Here is a 20,959-nt window from a genome sequence, read left to right as displayed (position 1 = left end):
TGCATAGGATATGTCATGCATACGTAATTAAAGTCTATGCAACCTTCTGGAATAAAAGGTAGGAATGCACGCACTACAATAGAAAGTGCTGAAGGGCTGGGGAAGGTGGTAGGCGCTACGCTTGCTAGCAATACCTATTTGGATAGAGAATGAAGACACCCAAACCAACTCAGCTGATTCCTAAAGAAAGCATGCTCCCAACAAGCTGAAACCCACTCTTTATGATGAATACTGGGATCATCTTCAACATTTGGAATCATACCTCTGCAGACTAAACAAAAATAGATTGAGATCCAACAGAAATCGGGACCAACTCCATCACCACATTTCCTGTGCTACAACAGGAATAACATTATGCCGGACTAGACATTCCTATTCTGTGTTACATTAAGAGTTTTTTTATCATCATGTACAAAACTTAGAAGACAGGGAATCTCATCACCTGGATCAGATGCATGGAGGATTTCTCTTCTTTTTCCATCACCCATCACAGCTCTTCATTCAGTTTTATGCTAAGTTCAGACTAAATGCACTAAATTCTGCATTAGCTGTGGGGCGGGTCTAATTTCTTAAGACAGAACATCAGAACAGAATGTATTGCAGTAATTGACAATTACCAGTCAAAACATTATACAAATCCCTCTTGTTACTCTCTGCCCTTCCTGGAGGTCTCATTACCTAGAAGAACAGGACTTGTTTTCCAAAGATCCTAAAGGACGTGAATAAGGCTAAGCTCTACACTGAGGATTTCTATTAGAACCACCAGAGAAACATCACATCACAGGAAGTGACAATATGCAGATCACATAACCTGCTTTCCAGTGCTTCCTACACTATATTATTCAACTTACTTCAGTAACTGTTTAATCATGGGTCTGCATTTAATACAAGAGGGAACTACAGTTTCCTAAGTATATTAACTGGTTTCCCAAAGCCCTGCTTGTTCTAGTATTGGCCAAAAAGTTTTCTTATCTTCCTTTGTAATACGATAAAAATGCTAGTGTTTTGCTCTCCATTCAAGAATGGATTGAAAAGCCCAGTTCCAAGTCTCCTGGGAAAAGGAGAGAAGGCATGAGAAGACACAGCTGTTGCCTGCACTTAACTGTTTACTAACATTTCACCTTCATCCATGCCTACTAAAGACTGCAAATTAGAGCAGAACCACAAGTGACAAAAGGCACAGATTGGACACTTGTCTGCTTCCCTCAAGTTTTGATGGGAAATGTAGGCATCCTGGTCTCGCAGCTTCGCTCTCTGACTGCTGTCCAATGGACTTTTCAACTGTCATTTGTCCAACATTCCGCCAAGCTGCCTACATTTCCCATCAGAACTTGAGGGAAGCTGACAAGTGTCCAATCTGTGCCTTTTGTCACTTGTGGTTCTGCTCTTAGATGGATCCCATATAGTCTGTATAAGTCAATATTCAGGCTAAATGTGGGCAATGATTTTCTACTAAATTCAAAAAAGACCTGCAATTATAATTACTTCAGGCCTTTGCATATATTCAGAGATCTTTTTAAAAAAATCATTTTTGGACCAATCTATCCTCGGTCCACTGTGTTTAGTGATATCATTCTAGAGCTCTGACAAGGAAACTAAGATCACACCTTTGGCCTTCTGGCAGGTAGGTGATCTGTTCTTATGCATCCATTGTTCTTGCTAAAAGCAAATGATCCTGCATTTAAATAGTGCTGTATTTAAATTTATTCTTTAATTTCTAGCAGATGCAGTTCTTCTTGACATTTATTTTTAAAAAGCGATTTAATTTTAAAAAACAAAATCCACTGATCCCATCTATAGCTATGCAAATTAAATAACAGCTTTTAAAGGCCCTTTCAGAAGTATAACTCAAGAGTTCCTGAGCTGAAAAACAGAAGAAACTGCAGTCTTTTTTAAAAGAGCTCAAAATGTTTCGTGAACCACTCTGTCCAGTATTTGACAGTAACATACAAGGTACACTTAGGTGTATAGAACAGGAAGTATTTGCATTTTTCAGATAGTTGGTGCTGTTTGCATTGGGGGAACAGGATGTGTGAAAACAGCCAATCATTGTAACAAGAAGGGCTTAGCTGAACTCTAGTCTGTCAACATTGCCAAACGTTCTTTCAAAAGTTCAAACTCTAGATTTTATTTTTTCCTCAGCTCACCCAATTTAGTAATCTACCTGTGGGTAGAAACCAATTATCTATGCTAGAAAATTTATTAGATAAGAGCCAATATAGTATAGTGGCTATAGAGTAACGGGCTAGGATCTGGGCAACCAAGGTTCAATTCCCTGTTCTGCCATGAAAGCTCGCTGGGTGACCTTGGGGCAGTCACAAATAGAGATGGGCACGAACCGCATTACGAACCTCAAAAACCCATGAAAATGGCAATTGCGCAATCGTGACCCGGTGGTTCGCGATTGTCCACGGCCAACGAACTGGCGGTCAGGAGAGGCCTTGTTCATTGCGTTTGGGTGCAGTTCGGGAAGCCAGACACTCAGGCTCCAGCAATCTATTCCCCTGGCAACAGAGCCAGGGGAATGCCTGAGCTCTGTCTGCCCTCCTTTTGTCGCCCTGGAAACCCGAATGGAAGCCCAGCTTTCCTTGATCAGCAGGGCTTCCTTCCAACCACGGAGCTGCAAAGCAGTCACAAGTTGGGAGAAGACACCCAGGGGAGGGAGGGGGAAGGAGGCGTTCTGTAGCCATGGGCACTCCAATCTCATCCCTGCAAACCCTGATAGGCAGCTCTGACGGCCAAACACAGACCTCCTGTGTTGCTGAATGGGACCCATGCTTATAAATAGCCGTGGTCTCCCAGGCTGGGTTTCACTTTCTGCGAGCAGTGGAGTGGGACAGAGCTGTTGCTTGTCACTTGTTAGCCTTTGGGGAGAGAGACTGAGAGTACAACTGAGCTTGGCTTTTGGGGATAGGGATCTATCTCCTCTGGTTCCAGGGCTGCTGCCTGGCTCTGGGGCCAAGCTCAGTGGGCACCTTGACTGAGGGCTCACATTGATTATTATTCATCAGTACCTGATCTGTTCAGGTCTGTGAGAGTGGTGGGCTAGGGCTCTAGTCCCTCCCTCCCTCTGGTACCAGGGCTGCTACCAGGCCCTGGGGCCAAGCTCGGTGGGTACCTTGGCTGAGGGCTCACATTATTATTAATCAGTGCCTGATCAAGTCTGTGGGAGTGGTGGGCTAGGACTCTAGTCCCTCCCTCCCTCTGGTACCAGGGCTGCTGCCAGGCCCTGGGGCCAAGCTCGGTGGGTACCTCAGCGGAGGGCTCACATTATTATTAATGAGTGCCTGATCTGGTCAGGTCTGTGGGAGTGGTGGGCTAGGGCTCTAGTCCCTCCCTCCCTCTGGTGCCAGTGCTGTTGCCAGGCCCTGAGGCCAAGCTCGGTGAGCACCTCAACTAAGGGCTCGCACAGTGTTATTAGTACCTGATCTATTCAGATCTGTGGGCGTGGTGAGCTAGGGCTTTAGTCCCTCCCTCCCTCTGGTGCCAGGGCTGCTGCCAGGCCCTGGGGCCAAGCTCGGGGGGTACCTCGGCAGAGGGCTCACACAGTGTTATTAGTGCCTGATCTGTTAAGGTCTGTGGGAGTGGTGAGCTAGGGCTCTAGTCCCTCCCTCCCTCTGGTGCCAGGGCTGCTGCCAGGCCCTGGGGCCAAGCTCAGTGGGCACCATGGCGGAGGGCACACAGAGTCATTTCCTTTCCTGTCCTCCTTAATTCTAGTTTGGTGGCACAATGAGTCTTCCTGTTGTGTTGGCCGCCAAGGGTGGTTGTGGGGTGAAGTGCGATGGCAGTCCTCCTGGTTCAGTTGCGGAAAGCAGTTTTGGGTGTGGCTCGGGGGCAGCAGGGAGTCCTCCCGCTCTCCCCAATTCACCTATGTGGGCTGTGGAGGCCCAAGAGGTCTTCGCGCAGGGAGGAGAGAATCTCTCTCAACATTTTGAGGAGGGGTGGATGGGCGATGGATCCCTGGAGGAATGGTATGTGTGTTATGAAAGATCCCGCCCATCCCCATCCCAAACTCTCAGTGGTGTCCCCTCCCGCAGTCCACCCCTCACCCCGTCATCCGTGTCCAGCCGAGTAACCGTTCGTCCTCCTTCCCCTGGGACAGTTAGCACTCAGTGTTACAACAGCTCCATATGGAGGCACTTTCGGGCCCTTCCTGATGACCCCCGTGTGGTGTGGTGCCGTGCCTGTGATGTCCCGGTGCAGAGGGGCAAAAACCCAAAGCACCTGTCTTTGACGGCCCTGACTCGGCACCTGAAGAGGCACCACCCGAGCCTGTCTCCCTCCTCACCCAGTGAAGCATCCATTGGGGGGAGAAAGGGGGCCAACCGCTCTTCTGAGCAGGGGTCAGTGGAAGGATCACTTTGCCCTGAGGGTGATGCTGGTGAGAGCAGAGCGCTCCGGCAGGCCGCGCTGGCAGAGGTTGCCCCTCGGGGTCTGGGACAGCGCCGCTTACAACCTCAAGGCTGATGGCTCAGGAGGTGGCTGCCGCCAAACTGTTCCTCAGTGGGACCCTTGGGTGAGGACCCGCGGTGGCTGGGGGATCAGGCCTCCGGTCCGAATGGCACGTCCTCTCCCTCCCACACCGGGAATACCAGTGCGCTCCTCTTTGGCCTGGCGGTGGCAGGGGCATCTTCCCACTTACCCCCCACATGACAGGTCCTCTCCCTCCCATCCTTTCCGGCAAGGCAGGAAGGTGTGTACTGTTGGCTGCCTCCACCGTACTGTTCCTCGGTGGGACCCTCGAGTGAGGACCCGCGGATGCTGGGGGATATTCCCCCTCCCCCACCTCATGATGACAAGTCCTCTCCCACCCACTCTGGGAATACCAGCGCGCTCCTTTTTGGCCTGGTGGGACGGGCACATGGGGGGTGCCACGGGTGAGCGGCCAGACCCCCTGCCCCCTGAGGGGAGGCAGCTTGTCGCCTTCTCCCCGTGCCCGCCAGGCCCAGCGGCCGCCCCCAGTACACACCTTCTGGCCTGCACTGGGAATACCAGCACGCTCCTTTTCAGCCTGGCGGGCAAGCACATGGGGGGTGCCACCGGTGAGCGGCCAGACCCCTCGCTCCCTGAGGGGAGGCAGCTCGGCGCTGCATCCCCGGGCCCACCAGGCCCGGCGGCCGCCCCCCAATACACACCTTCCAGCCTGCGCCAGGAATACCAGTGCGCTCCTTTTCAGCCTGGTGAGCGGGCACATGGGGGGTGCTGCCGGCGAGCGGCCACACACCCCGCCCCATGAGGGGAGGAGGCTCATTGCCGCCTCCCCGTGCCCGCCAGGCCCGGCGGCCGCCGCCATCACCCACCATTCCTTTATTGCTGGGAATACCAGTGCGCTCCAGTTTGGCCTGGCGGGAGGGCACATGGGGGTGCCGCCAGCGAGCAGCCAGACCCCTCGCCTCCTCCCCGTGCCCGCCAGCATCACCCACTGTTCCTGTATCGCTAGGAACACCGGCGCACTCCGCTTTGGCCTCCATGAACCACGAACCGGGTAGGCAACAGGAGATGTTCATTGCGGTTCACTAATTCAGGATCGTCATCTGCACTGAACCACGATCCACTGGTTCATTTTTTTGGGTTCGTGCCCATGTCTAGTCACAAACTCTCAGCCTAATTTACCTCACAGGATTTGTTGTGAGGAAAAAATGGAGGAGAGGAGAATGATGCCCACTGAGGAAAAAGATGGGGTATAAATAAAGTAACAATTTAAAAAATCTCCCAAGTAATTAATAAAGCTCCTGCTTCGTGAATGCCTTTATCATTATCTAATTATATCCTATATAGGTTCTTATAAAGAGATTGATCTTGTCTTCCATTTTTATGTTCCAAAAGGCCAGTTTTATGCTTTTTTAGATCTACCTTGTCTTGTGAGTCTACAATATTACATGACCAAGATTTGCTATGGTAGCTAAGTTAAATATATATTAGAGGAGAACCACCAGCAGATGGCAGTGTTCATATTTGCTACTTCGTGTTTCTGCAGCATTGCTTTAACTAGTCCATATATTACAGCTTGGGTGAGGTTTAAATATTCTATTAACCTTCAAAGCCAGAAATAGGCAGAATTTTTTTCCCAGACAGTTGAACATGGTATTACAGGTGGTTTCCAGTGTCTTCCTAAGCAGAATCACACCCTTCTAAGTCCACTCAAGACAACTGGTTTAGAAAGGTATAACACCACTTAGAATAGTTTCTTTTGTGTAAAGAGCAAGTGCAGAAGAAGTCCAGTAATTACTGCTTAGTATGTCACTGTTTGTTGCCTCAGCCATGCACACTCACCTCATTATAATAATTATAATTCAGGTTTGGTGGATTTTTGCAGTAATTTCACAACCAAGCAACCATTCAGATTTGCCTTCTCATAAGAAAGGGAATCTCTTTCAAAACTGCTGGGATGCAGGTAACCAGGAGAACAGCTCAGAGTCTCTCTACACGAGATATCTCACACGGGGATGTTCAAATGTAGGGAGAGGCAACGTTAGCTGGGAAGTGTAGTTTAAATTTCACCTACCTACAGAAGGGTAGTTTAAAAAGACGGAGCTGGGGGAGATTGCTCCTCAGAGGGTTTGTTAATTTTATCTTCACCTCCCCAAAGGGAAGATGAAATTGATAGAGGCTTCCGGGAGCCAAAGATGAAATTAACAAACCCTCTGAGGAACAATTTTCGCTGGCTCTGTCTTTTTAAACTACACTTCCCAGCTAACATTGCATCTCCCTACACTTGAGCATCCCGGTGTGTCTCATGTAGAGAGACTCTCAGTCAACCTGCCATTTTCTCTTATTAAAGGAAGTCTTGAACATGCAAGGCCTTCTTGCCAGCATTATGAAAGCATGTCATTTTCTAATGGTATGCAGAGCAGGAAAGATACAAGACTAGTGGTGCACCGCAATGAAAGGACCTCTTCAAACTCCTGGGATTGTCCTGCATGAAAATCCCATGAAGAGTGCTAGTACTTGTCAGATTGTGTGCTGAGAACTGAAAGTGGACAAAGGTTTCCACAGGGTAGTCACACAAGGCCAGAAGGAGGGAGGCAGAGGAACAGGGTGAGCTGGGGTTAAGATGCTCTGTGCCTGTCAGCAGCTTTCAAACATTAACATCTTTTGCTCTGCCCTCCCTCAAAGTGAAAGACGGACCAGGTGATTGATGCAAAGAGAGGTTCTCTGACCAATCCAATGAATTTTCTCTGATGAAGCTGAGCCCTGGCACCATGGGAAGCAATGACACGTAAGCTATGCCTATCGCCTCCTAGTAATAGTGTGACAGTGGGCAGAAGTGATGCAACATTTTTGAACAATGTCAAGGGCCTGTATGAAAATGTATCCATTAATGGCATTTCAAAAGACAACATAGGAGCATTTGTCCTTCACAATTTAACCACATGAGAAAGTTAAATGAGCTGTTTGGAAGGGAAGTGAAGGGACTTAGTTTCTTCAACTTTCCCACCCACCCACCCACCCACCCTTAAAAAACTGGGGTCAGGTGTCAACTTTTAAAAGGGAGCTGTGGCTATTCTCCACTTGCTCTATTCAACTGAAGCTTGTGTCAGAAAGCACCCCAAAACTTTCTAAGAAGATGCTTTTCAAATTCAGAGGAGTTAGCCGTGGTAGTTTGTAGTAGCAAAATTGAAAAGAGTCCAGTAGCACCTTTAAGACTAACCAACTTTACTGTAGCATATGCTTTCGAAAATTGCAGTTCTCTTCGTCAGACACGTGGAGGGTAAGAAGAAACTGGTCAGATATATAGGTGGAGAGGGGAGGGGGGAGTAGATGCAATCAGTAGCTTCTGATAATGGGATCAGTTGGCTTCTGATAATGAAATCAGTTACTTCTGATAATGAGATAACCATTCATAGTCTCTATTCAATCCAAGCCTAACTGAATCAAATTTACATATGAATTCCAATTCAGCAGCTTCCCATTGGATTGGAATTCATATGTAAATTTGATTCAGTCGGGCTTGGATTGAATAGAGACTATGAATGGTTATCTCATTATCAGAAGCCAACTGATCCCATTATCAGAAGCTATTGATTGAATCTGCTCCCCCCTCCCCTCTCCACCTATATATCTGACCAGTTTCTTCTTACCCTCCATGCATCTGATGAAGAGAACTGTGATTCTCGAAAGCTTATGCTACAGTAAAGTTGGTTAGTCTTAAAGGTGCTACTGGACTCTTTTCGACTTTTCAGATTGGAATGCTGGATTTGACACCCGAATTTTAACATTTCTAACCTGTGTCTAAATACCTGCTAGCTGGGCCTAATTCTTATAAGTAGACACTAAGTGTTTTCTTTCCTCCAGAGAGGCTGGTCTTACACTAAATGCGCTTTCCATCTTGGATTAGGCCTGTACATTTAATAAAAAGCCCTGTCCAGTGTGTTCCATTTTCAATTGTTCTGTCCTCCATTGGGAAAATTCCTTCTCACAGACTGCCTTTGCATCAGTCTACAGTCTCACTAAAAGTTATAGAACATACCCTGCATTTATATACCCCACAAGTATAACTCAGCAAGCAACAGTATAATTCAGCCTTCCTGAGTACCAATCTGGTTCAGAGTTCAGAATTTTTAAAAAAATCAAATTAAAAAAATGATACCTATATCATTGTCTGACTGCTCAAAATTCTCTGTTCACAGTTTGGTGTTTTAAGAGGAAGGAGAAAAAAATGCCTGTGTATGGCAACATGAACAACAAATAAAAGTCATTCACACATTATATCTGAGAAAGTTAACAGGCCAGCAAGAATTTAAAAATTCATATTTTTCATACACAGGTCTATACATTAGAAAATAATACAAATATTTTTAGGCCTGACTTGAGTTTGCGTTTTTTCCTGTAACTACTGAGATGCTACTATCCCTTCCTGTTAGGAATTCACCGAAACTTCTGCTTCTGGGAGAATCACAATGAAAATACAAACAAGCATCCAGATTTCCAGACAGAGGGTTCACGTTATTATTGTAGGTCTATCCTTTCTAATGCCTCACTTGTGTGACTGGTATACTTCTGCAACAGAGCTTCACTCTGTCATTGTGAACACATAGTGGGTCACACAAAAAAACAGGATTTTTTATCCTTACAGGATGAAGTCTGTAGGGTTTTTTTTTTTTGCCATACTCAATTTCAAAGAGCAGCCCACACAAAACTATGAGGACCAGAACTCTTGAAATTAGCACTTTTGTCTTTATCTTATATCTAAGTCAATTGATTTACCTACTTATTTAATTCACCTTTTCCAACTAACAAAACCACTCGCTGTTTTTGAAACATCAAATTATCTTCCTTATCCTATGAAGTGCGTGGTTTCATAGATTGCCATTTCACTATTTCTAGAGTTTGTCAGGATGCTGTGCTGTGCAACCAGCTTTCTTCTCTTAGCCACACCTCTTCTGCTTTTACATACAGTAATTTACCAGACCTAGAAGAGAACAGACAAAGCCTAGTCCTGCCTGATATATATATATGCTGAAGAACTACTGTAGTCCATTTCTAGTCAAAGACATTGCATTAAACCAGAACAACATTAAAAGAAACCCAGGAAGCTTCTGCTGTCTAGAACTGAAGAAGAATGGAGAGAAGACAATTGTTCTATATAAAATAGTCAGTAGAAAAACCCAAGTAGGAAAGAGGTGAATTTGCATCTCCACATAAAACAAAGCAGCAGCAGCATCCTTCACTACCTGAGACGGAGACTTAGGGATGCCTCCCCCAGGTGTTTCCAGGGTGGACGGCTCTGGCTCATGGTTGATTGCCTTGGTCTCAGGGCTAGTGATGGGAGTCCCATCAGGTGGAGATGAGGGGGTTTTGTTTGCTTTTGCAGGGGTACTGTCACTGCAGAAAAAAGAGAAAGAGAGAGAGGGTTCAGAATCAACATTTAAATGAGTCATTGTATTTCTTGGAGACTTGGCATAGGAATACTGCAGAAACATTCCTTGCTTGGAACTTTTCAATGTGTATGCTAGATGAGAATGGAAAACCAAGAGTGTTAAATAACAATACATCACTCCTAGAACATATGAGGAGATCTAGTGCCTGGTGATATTTGGTATGAGGGCTTCCTTTCTGTGGGAATAGAAGTGTGCTGATGATTAGTACCTGGCCCACAATGATAGCTCATGTAGTAAATTGGTAGAGCCCAGGGGTCATTTCGTAGAAAAAAGAGCTGCTGGAACTCATTAGCATAACTCATTAGCATATGCCATGCCCCTTGACATCACCAGAAGTGTGTCATTAGCATGATTGATTTGCATATGCCACACCCCCTGACATCACCTATCCTGGCTGTTTTGGACCCAATCCTGGCCATTCAGGGCCAAAATTGGGACCAAAATGGCAAAAAGGGGCTGAAAATGGCAGAAAAAGGGCCCAAAATGGTCAGGATTGGGCCGCTGCTGAGTGGAAGAGTGATCCACCACCCATCAGAGGCCCAATCCTGGCCATTTTGGGCCCAATCCTGGCTGTTTAGGGCCCGATCCTGGCCATTTGGGGCCCGAATTGGGCCCTAAATGGCTGAAAGGGGCCCAAATGGCCAGGATCGGGCCTGAAATGGATGGGATTTGGCTGCTGCCAGATGGGGGAGTGTTCCCCCACCTGGCAGTGGCCCGATCAGGGCTGTTTTCACCCCAATTCGGGATGAAACTGCCCGATCCAGGCCGAAATGGGCCCAAAATGGTCATTTGGGGCACATTTGGGCCTTGATCGGGCCCAAAACGGCCCAGATTGGGTCAGTGCCAGGCAGGGGAGGGTTCCCTCACCAGGCACTGATTCAATGGGCCCCAAATGGCCAACCTGATACGGCCATTTTCCTGTGTTCATTTCTGCAGTCCTTTTTGACCCTAGAAAAGTCATTCCCGGGGTTGCTAGACCTGAGCAAAGGAATAGCCATGAGAGTCAGGGGGCTGCAGTAAGGAGGCTGAAATGGGGCTGAAATGGCCAGGACCAGGTCGGTGCCAGGCAGGGGAGGGTTTTCCCACCCGGCACCAACCTCACCTGGGCTGTTTTGGCTCTGATCCGGGCCAAAACAGGCCCCAAATGACCAAAAAGCAGGTGGGCAGGGCCACCTGGCACGTGACCTCTTGGGAGAACTGCCAGAACTGCATTCCTACACGTTCCCCCTCAAAATGAGCCCTGGTAGAGCCTATTATTTCAACAATGGAGAATTTCATTTTATTAAAATACTGGTTAAATGTAAACAGGGTGTGTCCAGTATATGAAGCGAGAACATCAACCTCATCATACTCTGAGTGGCCATTAAGTTGTCCTGAAGGGCAGTTATAATCAAATGTTGTTGGTGTTGTTATTCTGTGTTGCACAGTAGCTACCACAACCACCAAAACCCCAAAGTCACTCAATATCCATGAGAAGCACACACCAATAGACTTCACACTAAAGCTGTACATAACGAAGGAGCCTAAAGAAGACAGCAGAGAAGCTGCACTGTACCCCCTGGGTGTTTTTGTCTTTTTAAGTATCTGAGCTGGCTTGCATGGCCACAAGCACAGATAGCTTTAAAAGAGGATTAGACAGATTGGCGGAGAATAGGTCCATCAATAGCCACTAGCTATGAAGACCTAAGGGAACCCTACACATCCAGAGGCAACAATCTCTGAATACAAGAAGGCAACATCAGGAAAAAGTTCTGGTTTCTTTGCCCTCCAGGGCTCCTAGTTGGCTGTTGTGTGAAACGGGATGCTGGATTACATGGACTGTGGGTCTGATCCAGCAAGGCTCTACTTGTGTTCTTCAAATGCAACATTTGATCTCTTCAAAAATCCTCTCACTAAAGAAATTGAAACAAAATATTTAGGTCCTATCAATGGCTGCATTTTTATCAGGAAGTAAATTCCTCTTAACTTATTAAGACCAATTTCTAAGAATGTATACTTCTTACGGCTTATTTGCCTGGTGGTGGATTACACGGAATGTAAAGATGCAAGTGATCAGATGCAAAGCCACCATCACCCAGCCACGACTATTTCTGCCCAGTTGCCTTATTTTCTCTCACTGGGATCTTATTCAGCAAAATTCCAGACATTTAAGCTTCAAAAGGCAACCCGAGGGCACACAGAGAGCTTCACCATAAGATGGTCAAAGGGCAATGCTGAGAGCTCTCTCAGTTCAGAGACATACAGGAATACATCCCACTACACAAATTTGTCTAACAAACTAATTAATATATGAATGAACTGGCTTCTTTGAAGGCTACATAATTTCTACAAAGCATAAATTCTACAAAGAATTAATTTTGCTTCTCTTCACAAGTGAAAACCACAATTGATGTTATTCTAGGATATGACAGAAGAAGAAAGGGTGTGGGGAAAGAAGGCAGAAATAAACTTTACAACAATTTTCTAGAAGGAAAAAAAGTTTTGTGGAAGAGGCAAATCCACCAGACTAGATAAATAACAGAGACAGTGGTAGAACTGTAATTTCCTTGTGCCCTTTTGATATGAAATAGAATAAACCTGGTATGTAAAACTCTCTGACAAAACATCAAAACAGCAACTTTCTACAGACACACAGACTGCACTGAGATATAGAGCTGGGCATTTTACACATTTGAGTTTTCTTCTCCTTAACTGGTACTGCCAGATGTCAATTTCTTCAGACTGGGGTCACCATCTTTTAAACTGACTCTCATAGTAGCTCCTTTGGAAAAAAAGAGCTTAATACACAGACATTGCATGCATGCATAAGTGCCATCAAGTCATAACCAACTTACAGCAACCCCCAGCAAGGGGCTTTCAAGGCAAGTGAGAAGCAGAGGTGGTTGGCCATTGCCTTCCTCCACAGAGTCTTGCTTGGTGGTCTCCCATCCAAGTATTGACCCTGCTTAGCTTCCAAGATCTGATAAGATCAGGCTACACCATGCTGCCTTCCTTTCCATACAGACATTAGCACATGATAATATTTACCTCCATGCCATAAGAAACTTCACCTGCTGATTTCTGCATTTCAGGTGATTGCCCATTACAGAGAACTGCTCTGTTAAACAATTCTCTGTAGAACGTGTGCACAGTAAGAGCAGACAGGAAGATATTACTGTTATCCCTCCCCTCCAGTGATACTTTTGGAAAACATACAGAATCTTCATTTTAAGGTCCACTAAAAAAAAAAAAACCTGGACTTTTAATTGAGGCGCAAAAACAGGAAGGAGATTAGAACAAAGACTTAAAGCAAGTTATTTGGATTATTCAGACACACAAAGATCCCAAAATAATTCCAAGGCAGAACAGATGAAACCATGCAAGGAACTCCATTCCAGCCACCAAGTTAACAATACACTATGCTGTTAGACATCAGTCTCGTTTTTGAACTTTAACATCCAGATCAGAGCTTTCAGGGAATGCAGCTCGCCATACCAGTACCTGCTCATCTTTTTCCTCAGTCTGGAGAACAGTTTAGTTTTCTTTCTGTTGAGGATGGCACACATGAATGATCTCTGTTACAACATAACACAACTAAGCTAACATGCACTTAACCAATTATACATCAGATAAGCCTGTTCGAGACTTCATAAGATGGATATTGAACCTTTTCTGTAAAGAAGCATCCATTAGGCACTCTCAGAAAAGAAAGGGCTCCTTCCTTTCCTTTGCACACTACTTATCACCATCTCTCCCTCTAGCCCCCTAAAAGTTGTAACAGAAAGCACAGTGTGAATGGTGCAAGTTGAGGGAGAAGGGGGGGAGCCAAGTGCCCCATCTTCATGGATGGATTTGCACAGGGGCTGCCCGTTGCCCTTTGCAAGTTCTTTACTAGTGTGAGTCTTCAATAAGAATACTCCAAGGAATCTTGATCACCTGTAAAAATACATTAACACTATGAGACCCACAACATTAATGTAATATTTAAAGTCCTTGGTGGGGCCAAAGAGATGGATCATAGTATGTTTAAACTGCAGATACATACATACGTTTTAAAAAAACCTTAATTTTCTTACTCATATCCTTTGTACAGTATCGGAGAGGCCACATGCCTCAAAATCTTCCCTTTTCATCACCTCACAAAGCTTATCACAAGACTCCTTTGGATTCAAATCAGTGTCATGTTGGCAAACTTCACAGCAAGAGTAACAGGACAAAAAACACCCCTTCTCAGGATAAATGCAATGCTTCCATTATGGCAGAGCTAAAACGGATTGCATTGAAATTGAAGTGCTAAAATTTCAAGAACCTTTCGCTAAATCAAAGCAGTTGGAGCAAGCCAAGCTGAAGTTAAAAAAATAAATCTATGGGCCAAAACAGATGCAACTCTAGAAGTGAGAGGCACATCACTGTTTTGAAACGGAACTCCAGTTCAGATTGGGGTCACAATGCAAGAGGAAAGGGGAACTTCCCAACTACCGTGTGCAACTACCGTACCAACTGCTTTTGCCCTGTCAGGGGTAGGGAGATGACATGCAGCTACCTTTACCATATTTTTTTTTAGAGGATTAATACCACATTTGGTTGCTGTGCCCTGCTCCCCAGCTGAACCTTAGATCCATGCATCCCATTTTACTGTTCACTACCTAATTAGAGCTTCCATCTGGGCAGCTTTGTCAGCTTCACTTCAACTAGCTTATTAAAGGACACACAGTTATCTGTGTGCAAGGAAACCCCTTTATTACATTTAGAGTTAAAAATTCTAAAAAGTCAAAATGGAGGGGAGATAAACATATCTGATGATGTACAACGCACGTGCACGAACTGCATATATATATGGTTTGGTAATAGTAATTGAACCATGAGTCTCAAGCTAATATTTTATGTAAGAGCTTAAGAAACACCAGACCATTGAGGTTGGTTAGACAATTATCATCAATTTCACATTTGAAAACATCTGTGCAACAGAGTGAATGTGCACAAGAGTATATGCAAAGCAGTAGGTGACGATACCACACTAACCTCCATTTGCTTTCCTAAAGCAGCGCACCTAAGCCCCAGTTATCTTTTCCTGAATGCCGTTTGGCACATTTATCTCATTACTGCTCACACAGCATGTGGGACTCAGAGCAGCTGGGAGTCCAAGTTCCCAAATTGCTTCATCACTCATGCATTTGGGTGACAGCCAGAGGCCACCTCATCCAGTTAGTGAGGCCTACCTTCCCCTTAACTGTTAAAGCTTTGAGAAGGAGGAGAGAGAGCATCTATTTACATTTAACCCCAACAAGAAATTCAATACAATAAAATAAAATAAAACAATTAAATTAATAACAATATAATGACAACAAATCCCTCTAGCTATAAAATTGTTTTGATTTCCTTAGCAAACAAAGACACAGTTAATTTCTTTCACAAAGAATAATATGACAGATTGGCTGAAAAGTGGTAGGGAGTTCTTTGAAAAACAGAAATGGATGATGGTGCTTGACTTGTTCCTTCATCAACACCTAAGCTTCCTTATTTCCTTATTTCTTTCTAGAACAAGAATGTCCAATTAGTACAAATCAGAGTTGGAGTCCAACTTCTCACTCAATGATTTAGTAAATACGCCATCTTTGCAACTTCACAACTCCTCTTTTTGGTACAGATAAGGTCACAACTGCCTAATACCATATATATTCCTCAAAAGGAAAGGAAAGGAAAGGAAAGGAAAGGAAAGGAAAGGAAAGGAAAGGAAAGGAAAGGAAAGGAAAGGAAAGGAAAGGAAAGGAAAGGAAAGGAAAGGAAAGGGGGGAGAAACCTGCATGCAATAGCTGCATGGAGAAAGGGGTAAGACAGCAGCAGAAGAACTGCCTGCGCATCTAAAAGAGTAACTTTTTTTCTTAAAGACGATCCTAAGAAATTGTCTTCCTTTTAAACTAAATGCAATCCTAAATGCATTTACTCATGAGTTAATTCTGTCAATGTATACTAAATCTAAATATATATCTATATGCGCCCCCTCGCCCAGCTGGTGCGGAGTCTCGGGCTTGGGTGTCACCAATACGCGGATGACACCCAGCTTTATCTGTTGTTGGACGGGCAGCCTGGATCGGCCCCTGATGCCCTGGAGCGTGCTTTTGAGGCTGTGGCTGGTTGGTTGAGACAAAGTCGGCTGAAATTGAATCCCACGAAGACGGAGGTCCTGTATGTGGGTCGTGGGGAGATGGCTTTGGGACCCCAGCTTCCTACACTTGATGGGGCAGCACTTACACTGGCCCCGAGGGTTAGGAGCCTGGGGGTGATTCTGGATTCCTCCTTGAAGATGGAGGACCAGATCACTGCAGTTGCCAGGTCTTCCTTTTATTATCTTCGGCAGGCCAGGCAGCTTGCCCCTTATTTGTCTCCCCGTGACATGACTACAGTGGTCCAAGCAATGGTCACCTCTAGGTTGGATTACTGTAACGCGCTCTACGCTGGGCTTCCCATGGGCCTGATCCGGCGGTTACAGCTGGTACAGAATGCAGCAGCGCGGGTCATTGCTGGAGCACCGGTGTGGGAGCATATTACACCGGTGCTACGCCAGCTGCATTGGCTGCCAGTGGAGTACCGAATCAGGTTCAAGGTTTTGGTGTTAACCTACAAAGCCCTACGCGGACTGGGACCGACATATCTGAGGGACCGTCTCTCACCATATGAGCCCCGGAGGACTCTCCGCTCTGGCGGAAAACATCTTTTAAGTGTCCCTGGCCCTAGGGAGGCCCGCCTGGCGTCGACCAGGGCCAGGGCCTTTTCAGTCCTGGCCCCGACCTGGTGGAATGCTCTGTCTTGCGAGACAAGGGCCTGGCAAGATTTGCTTGCATTTCGCCGGGCCTGTAAGACAGAGCTATTCCACCAGGCATATGGCTAACGCCGGGCAGTGCCCGCCCCCCCCCGTGAAGGGGGGGTTAAACCATCACCCCTATGCAAACACAGAGGCATGTATGAACCACTGGGCAGCATGAATTGTTATATTTAATGTTTTTAAATGTTTTTAAATGTATTATTTAATGTTTTTAAATGTTTTTAAACATGTTTGTATTTGTTATCCGCCCTGAGCCTGCGAAAGCAGGGAGGGCGGAATATAAATATAATAAATTAAATTAAATTAAATTAAATTAAATTAAATTAAAATTCCAAGCGTGGAAGAGATGTCTCACTTCCTTTTTTGATAATAGAAACTGTTTGATGGAGTCATAGGGCCCCACAGCTGAGAAGTAGTTTGGCACTTTTAGAAGTGGACCTTTAAACAGCAGCCTAGTACACAGAAATATAGCGGCCCAAGCTTTGCCTGTCAGTATATTCCTTATCTTCCCATCAGGAAAGCTATGGTCACTAAACTCCTCTGTCAGTCCGCTATTAGAGGCACATGAACAGGAAAAAAGTGGCAGCCATCACTGAGAACTCCCGCTATGTAAGAGCACATGGATGCCACTTCTCCCCTTTTCTTGTGAATTCTCTCCATCTTTCTCCTCTTCAGATATTAAAAATAAAGTATATAAAATAATGTGCTTTTTGGTCAAAAAGTACTTTTTCAATATGGGTTCACAATATCCAGTGCATGTTAAGAACTGGATGTCTGGGGCCTGCTGGGAGACAGTGAAAGGATGGCTCCAAAACAGTACAGAGAGGAAGGCACTGAGTGGCTCCGTTCTTGAGTCGATCGGATGGCAGCAGACAGAAATAGCAACCAGTGCAAAGAAGAAGGGCCTAGTTAGAAGAACAGTGTTATCCTTCCATTTAACCTCAAAGAGCCTCGACTGCAGACACTTCCCACTGTAAGATACACACAAACACCGCAAGCCCATCTTGCTTAATGCAAGGTGATTCTCTCCTATTCCTTAAGAAAAATTAATTGGTCAGTGTTTACTAACCTTGGCTGAGCTTTAACAGGAAAGGTGCTGGTTCCATGCTCTTTCTCTAGACTCACAAGGACATCGTTCAAGTTTTGGTTCAACTGAAACAAACAAAATTTAAAAAGCTGAACAAGGAAGATTGAATGTTAATACAAATGAAGAAGAAGAAGATTCAGAGTCTACATTAGAAATGCATAACACCAATAGCCCCAGGAAGAGGGCACTGCATAAAGAGAAATGGTCTTGTTCCAATTTCTTCGACCTCACAGACACAGACATACAGAAACAGGTGCTACATGAGCAAAATCAGTATTTCATTTACCCAACAAATTCAGCTCATGTTTCTTCTGTTTCCTGTCCTTATTCTACTCTGCCCCTCTAACCACACACTTGTGCTATTGTTGATCCCTTGCGTCAACACAGGGTCTTTGTTTCTCTTTGGGAACTAATGCCTTCCTTCTGCTCTTTTTCCCATCTGCAACTACGAACCTTGCCTGTAACTGCAGACTCGGTTACTATGGAACCAGAGTGTGTGTGTGGGGAAAAAAATATAAGACTTTGGGCCAAGTCTACGATCCACACTGGGGAAGGAGGAGGAATTTCATCCATGCCGACAGACATGTGCCTGTCATGGCAGCAATTCAACTGACCCTCTCTAGCCCCAACTCTAATAAAATACAGAAATCTCCTAAGAAAGGAAAACCTTCACACATGTAACTTTTGCCAAGGGAAAACAGAATACAAAACCTTGTTACTAAGTAATAGCTGGCTGTCCAAAAGTTTGCCTCACAACATGCTACAGTGTGCCAAACTCACTTTAAGTAAGAGAATGACCCACTTTAAGGGACAGAGTGACTCCACTAGATGTTATGTTCCACCTTTGCACAAACAGGCATAGAATTCAGTAGCCATCACCAAACTTCTACAGAAATGCTAGGGACTAAACCAATAACCTCTGCCATAACCAGAGGCTCTGGTTTTGAGACCCAGAACACAGTGGGATGCATATAGTGCAAAAGCCTTTCTGAAACTAAACAAATGTGAGTCTGGCCAGTGCGTGGATGTGAGAGTATCTGGAACAGTATGTGCCATACACAGTCTTTAGTTCCCTGTCAGATAGGCAAGATATAAAACAAAATAAAGAAAAAATACAGACAGATGCTACAATTCCATGGACGTTTTCTTTCTCATTCTGTGGGGGACCTAAGCAGATGATGTACCTGGGATAAAAGCATGCTGGTACAAACCAGTACAGAGTATAAATAAGAATGTGACTGAAGCAATACTTCCCAGTTCCATCTTCTACTATGAGGATGACAGAACTGGTAAGAAATTTAATGTATTTTCACCCCCGTATGTTTGATATGCTATTTCTATTGCCTTCAGCATCCCTTCCAAACTCTTTTATTTGCTTATTTCCTACCACAAAAATGTAAACTCCAAACCAGGATAATGCATATTTCTGGAACTTCAACTGGGAGTGCATAATTTCTTTATTCTGCATTTGGCACCTTGATATTTAGTAATTCCCTGTTGCAGAATTTGTGCAAAATCTCTCATAGAACACCGAAAACCTGTAGACCCTAGTGGCAGAGTCACTTTCAGTGAACTCCCACACAGAGACATTTTGTTTTCTAAAGCAAGTGTATAATTTCTTAAAGGTGTGCTATTAAGGAGGTCTTTTTGTTATCAGTTCACTCAAAGGAATTATGCAGAACAATAGTATCAGTAAACATGCTACAGCTAAGATTCCACACACTCACGCACACACAAAGAAAAATTCACCGATTGATTAAAAAAAAAATGGAGGGAACAAGACCAAACACAATAATGACTTACTTTAAAGGTGCCCCAAAGAATGATACAAATTAGGTGAAAGACTGTAAAATGAAGTTGGAAATTGTGGAAACATTCCAGAGCTCCATAAAGTGATGCAGTCAGGCATGCTAAAGCAATTAAGAACATTGGGGAGGGAGTCACACATCCAGGAGTCTTATCAATTATGTAAGTGTGTCATTCATCTTTACCTTGCTCATTTCCTTATGGAAGTTCTCCTCTAAGCCTGCAATACTCTGGAATGTGTTGACATAAAATCCAACACGGCTGGTAAACAAAACATAGTACAAGTTAATTGAGCCCTAAGGATGGTTCAAAAATATATTGTAGATGCCCATCCCACCCCAATACTTACACATTTCCAATTCATCCAGTCAAGCATTTACAGGACCATAGTGGTAAGCATGATGGAGCAGATCATATTACCTTCACTGGACTGCAATAGATTGGTCTTCTACTGGACCCAAATAAGCCCCAAATCTCTTTCATACTCCAAGAAGTAAATGCATTATCAAGCTACAGAGTTGCCTCCTGAGCTCACCTATTCCACAGTGAAGGCAGTTCTTCTTGAAGATCAATGTTCATTTCTTCAAATACCTTCTGAGCTTTTACTAACTCTTCTTCGGCCTGGAGAAGAGAGAGAGACCAATCAGCACAGTCCATATAGAAACACTTGTCAGAGGGAGGGATGGGCTCACTGTATGTTCTTTAAATGGGAACTGCCTATGGTCTTCTTGACTATTGCAAACTGGTTTCTTACAGATGTATTTCCCAAGCGTCTCCCACAATTCACCTCTATATAATAGAAGGGTTTTTTCCATGTCTGGACATGGCCTACAATAGGCATAGGAAAGCCCAATAAACAAAAGTGAGAAAATGTCCAGTGATTTCTTTGGACATGATGAAGAGGCTGAAAGAGTAGGAAGCATAGGCAATTTGCCCTTCCTGTTTCTTGACATCTCAGTAATGTCAGTTTGAATCATGTTCAAAACAATTCTTAGCCTTAGAACCATTGCAACCCCATTGTAACCTGGGGGTTTACAGCCCAAGCCAGCCAAAGGTGGAGAAGGACTGGAGGACTTAAGTGACCTAACCTTGGCAAGGCCTGATACAAACATACAAGCCTGGGCTGAAGAACGAGCAAAGTGGGTATGGCCAGGAATCAGTACCATAGGGAGGGGCTATTTGGGGGCAGGTCCAAATGTTGGGGAGGAGCTTAAAGGAAGTAGTCCAGAGGAATCTGGTGTGGTTGGAGTGAGGAGGCACTAGGTTGGATGAGTGTGGAGGTAGTAGTGAAAGAATTCCCCAGGAGCCATGCCTGGCTGATGCTGTACCCAGTACTTGAAGTGGAATGAAAGCTGTTTACTGGCCACTTGTTTCCTGAGGAGT

General features: G+C 44.9%; 1 protein-coding gene across 7 annotated transcripts in view; it reads right to left on the bottom strand.

Moving 5' to 3' along the window:
• The window catches only part of BIN1 (bridging integrator 1), a 152,735-nt gene that overhangs the window by 29,351 nt on the left and 102,425 nt on the right, over positions 1-20,959 (bottom strand). For 5 of the 7 annotated variants that reach the window (XM_054970205.1, XM_054970211.1, XM_054970207.1 and 2 more), the window contains exons 7-11: positions 20,112-20,197; positions 19,762-19,837; positions 17,753-17,835; positions 13,362-13,406; positions 9,675-9,825 (exon numbers count right to left, since the gene is read on the bottom strand). In XM_054970205.1, coding sequence (XP_054826180.1) covers positions 9,675-9,825; positions 13,362-13,406; positions 17,753-17,835; positions 19,762-19,837; positions 20,112-20,197 — 441 coding nt within the window. The remainder of the gene's footprint in view (positions 1-9,674; positions 9,826-13,361; positions 13,407-17,752; positions 17,836-19,761; positions 19,838-20,111; positions 20,198-20,959) is intronic. The other 2 variants (XM_054970206.1, XM_054970210.1) reach the window with 1 other exon arrangement.

Source organism: Eublepharis macularius, chromosome 2 (assembly GCF_028583425.1).
Source record: "Eublepharis macularius isolate TG4126 chromosome 2, MPM_Emac_v1.0, whole genome shotgun sequence".
Taxonomy (NCBI): domain Eukaryota; kingdom Metazoa; phylum Chordata; class Lepidosauria; order Squamata; family Eublepharidae; genus Eublepharis; species Eublepharis macularius.
The sequence above is the reverse complement of the archived record's forward strand: the minus strand, read 5'-3'. Positions and strand labels throughout refer to the sequence as shown.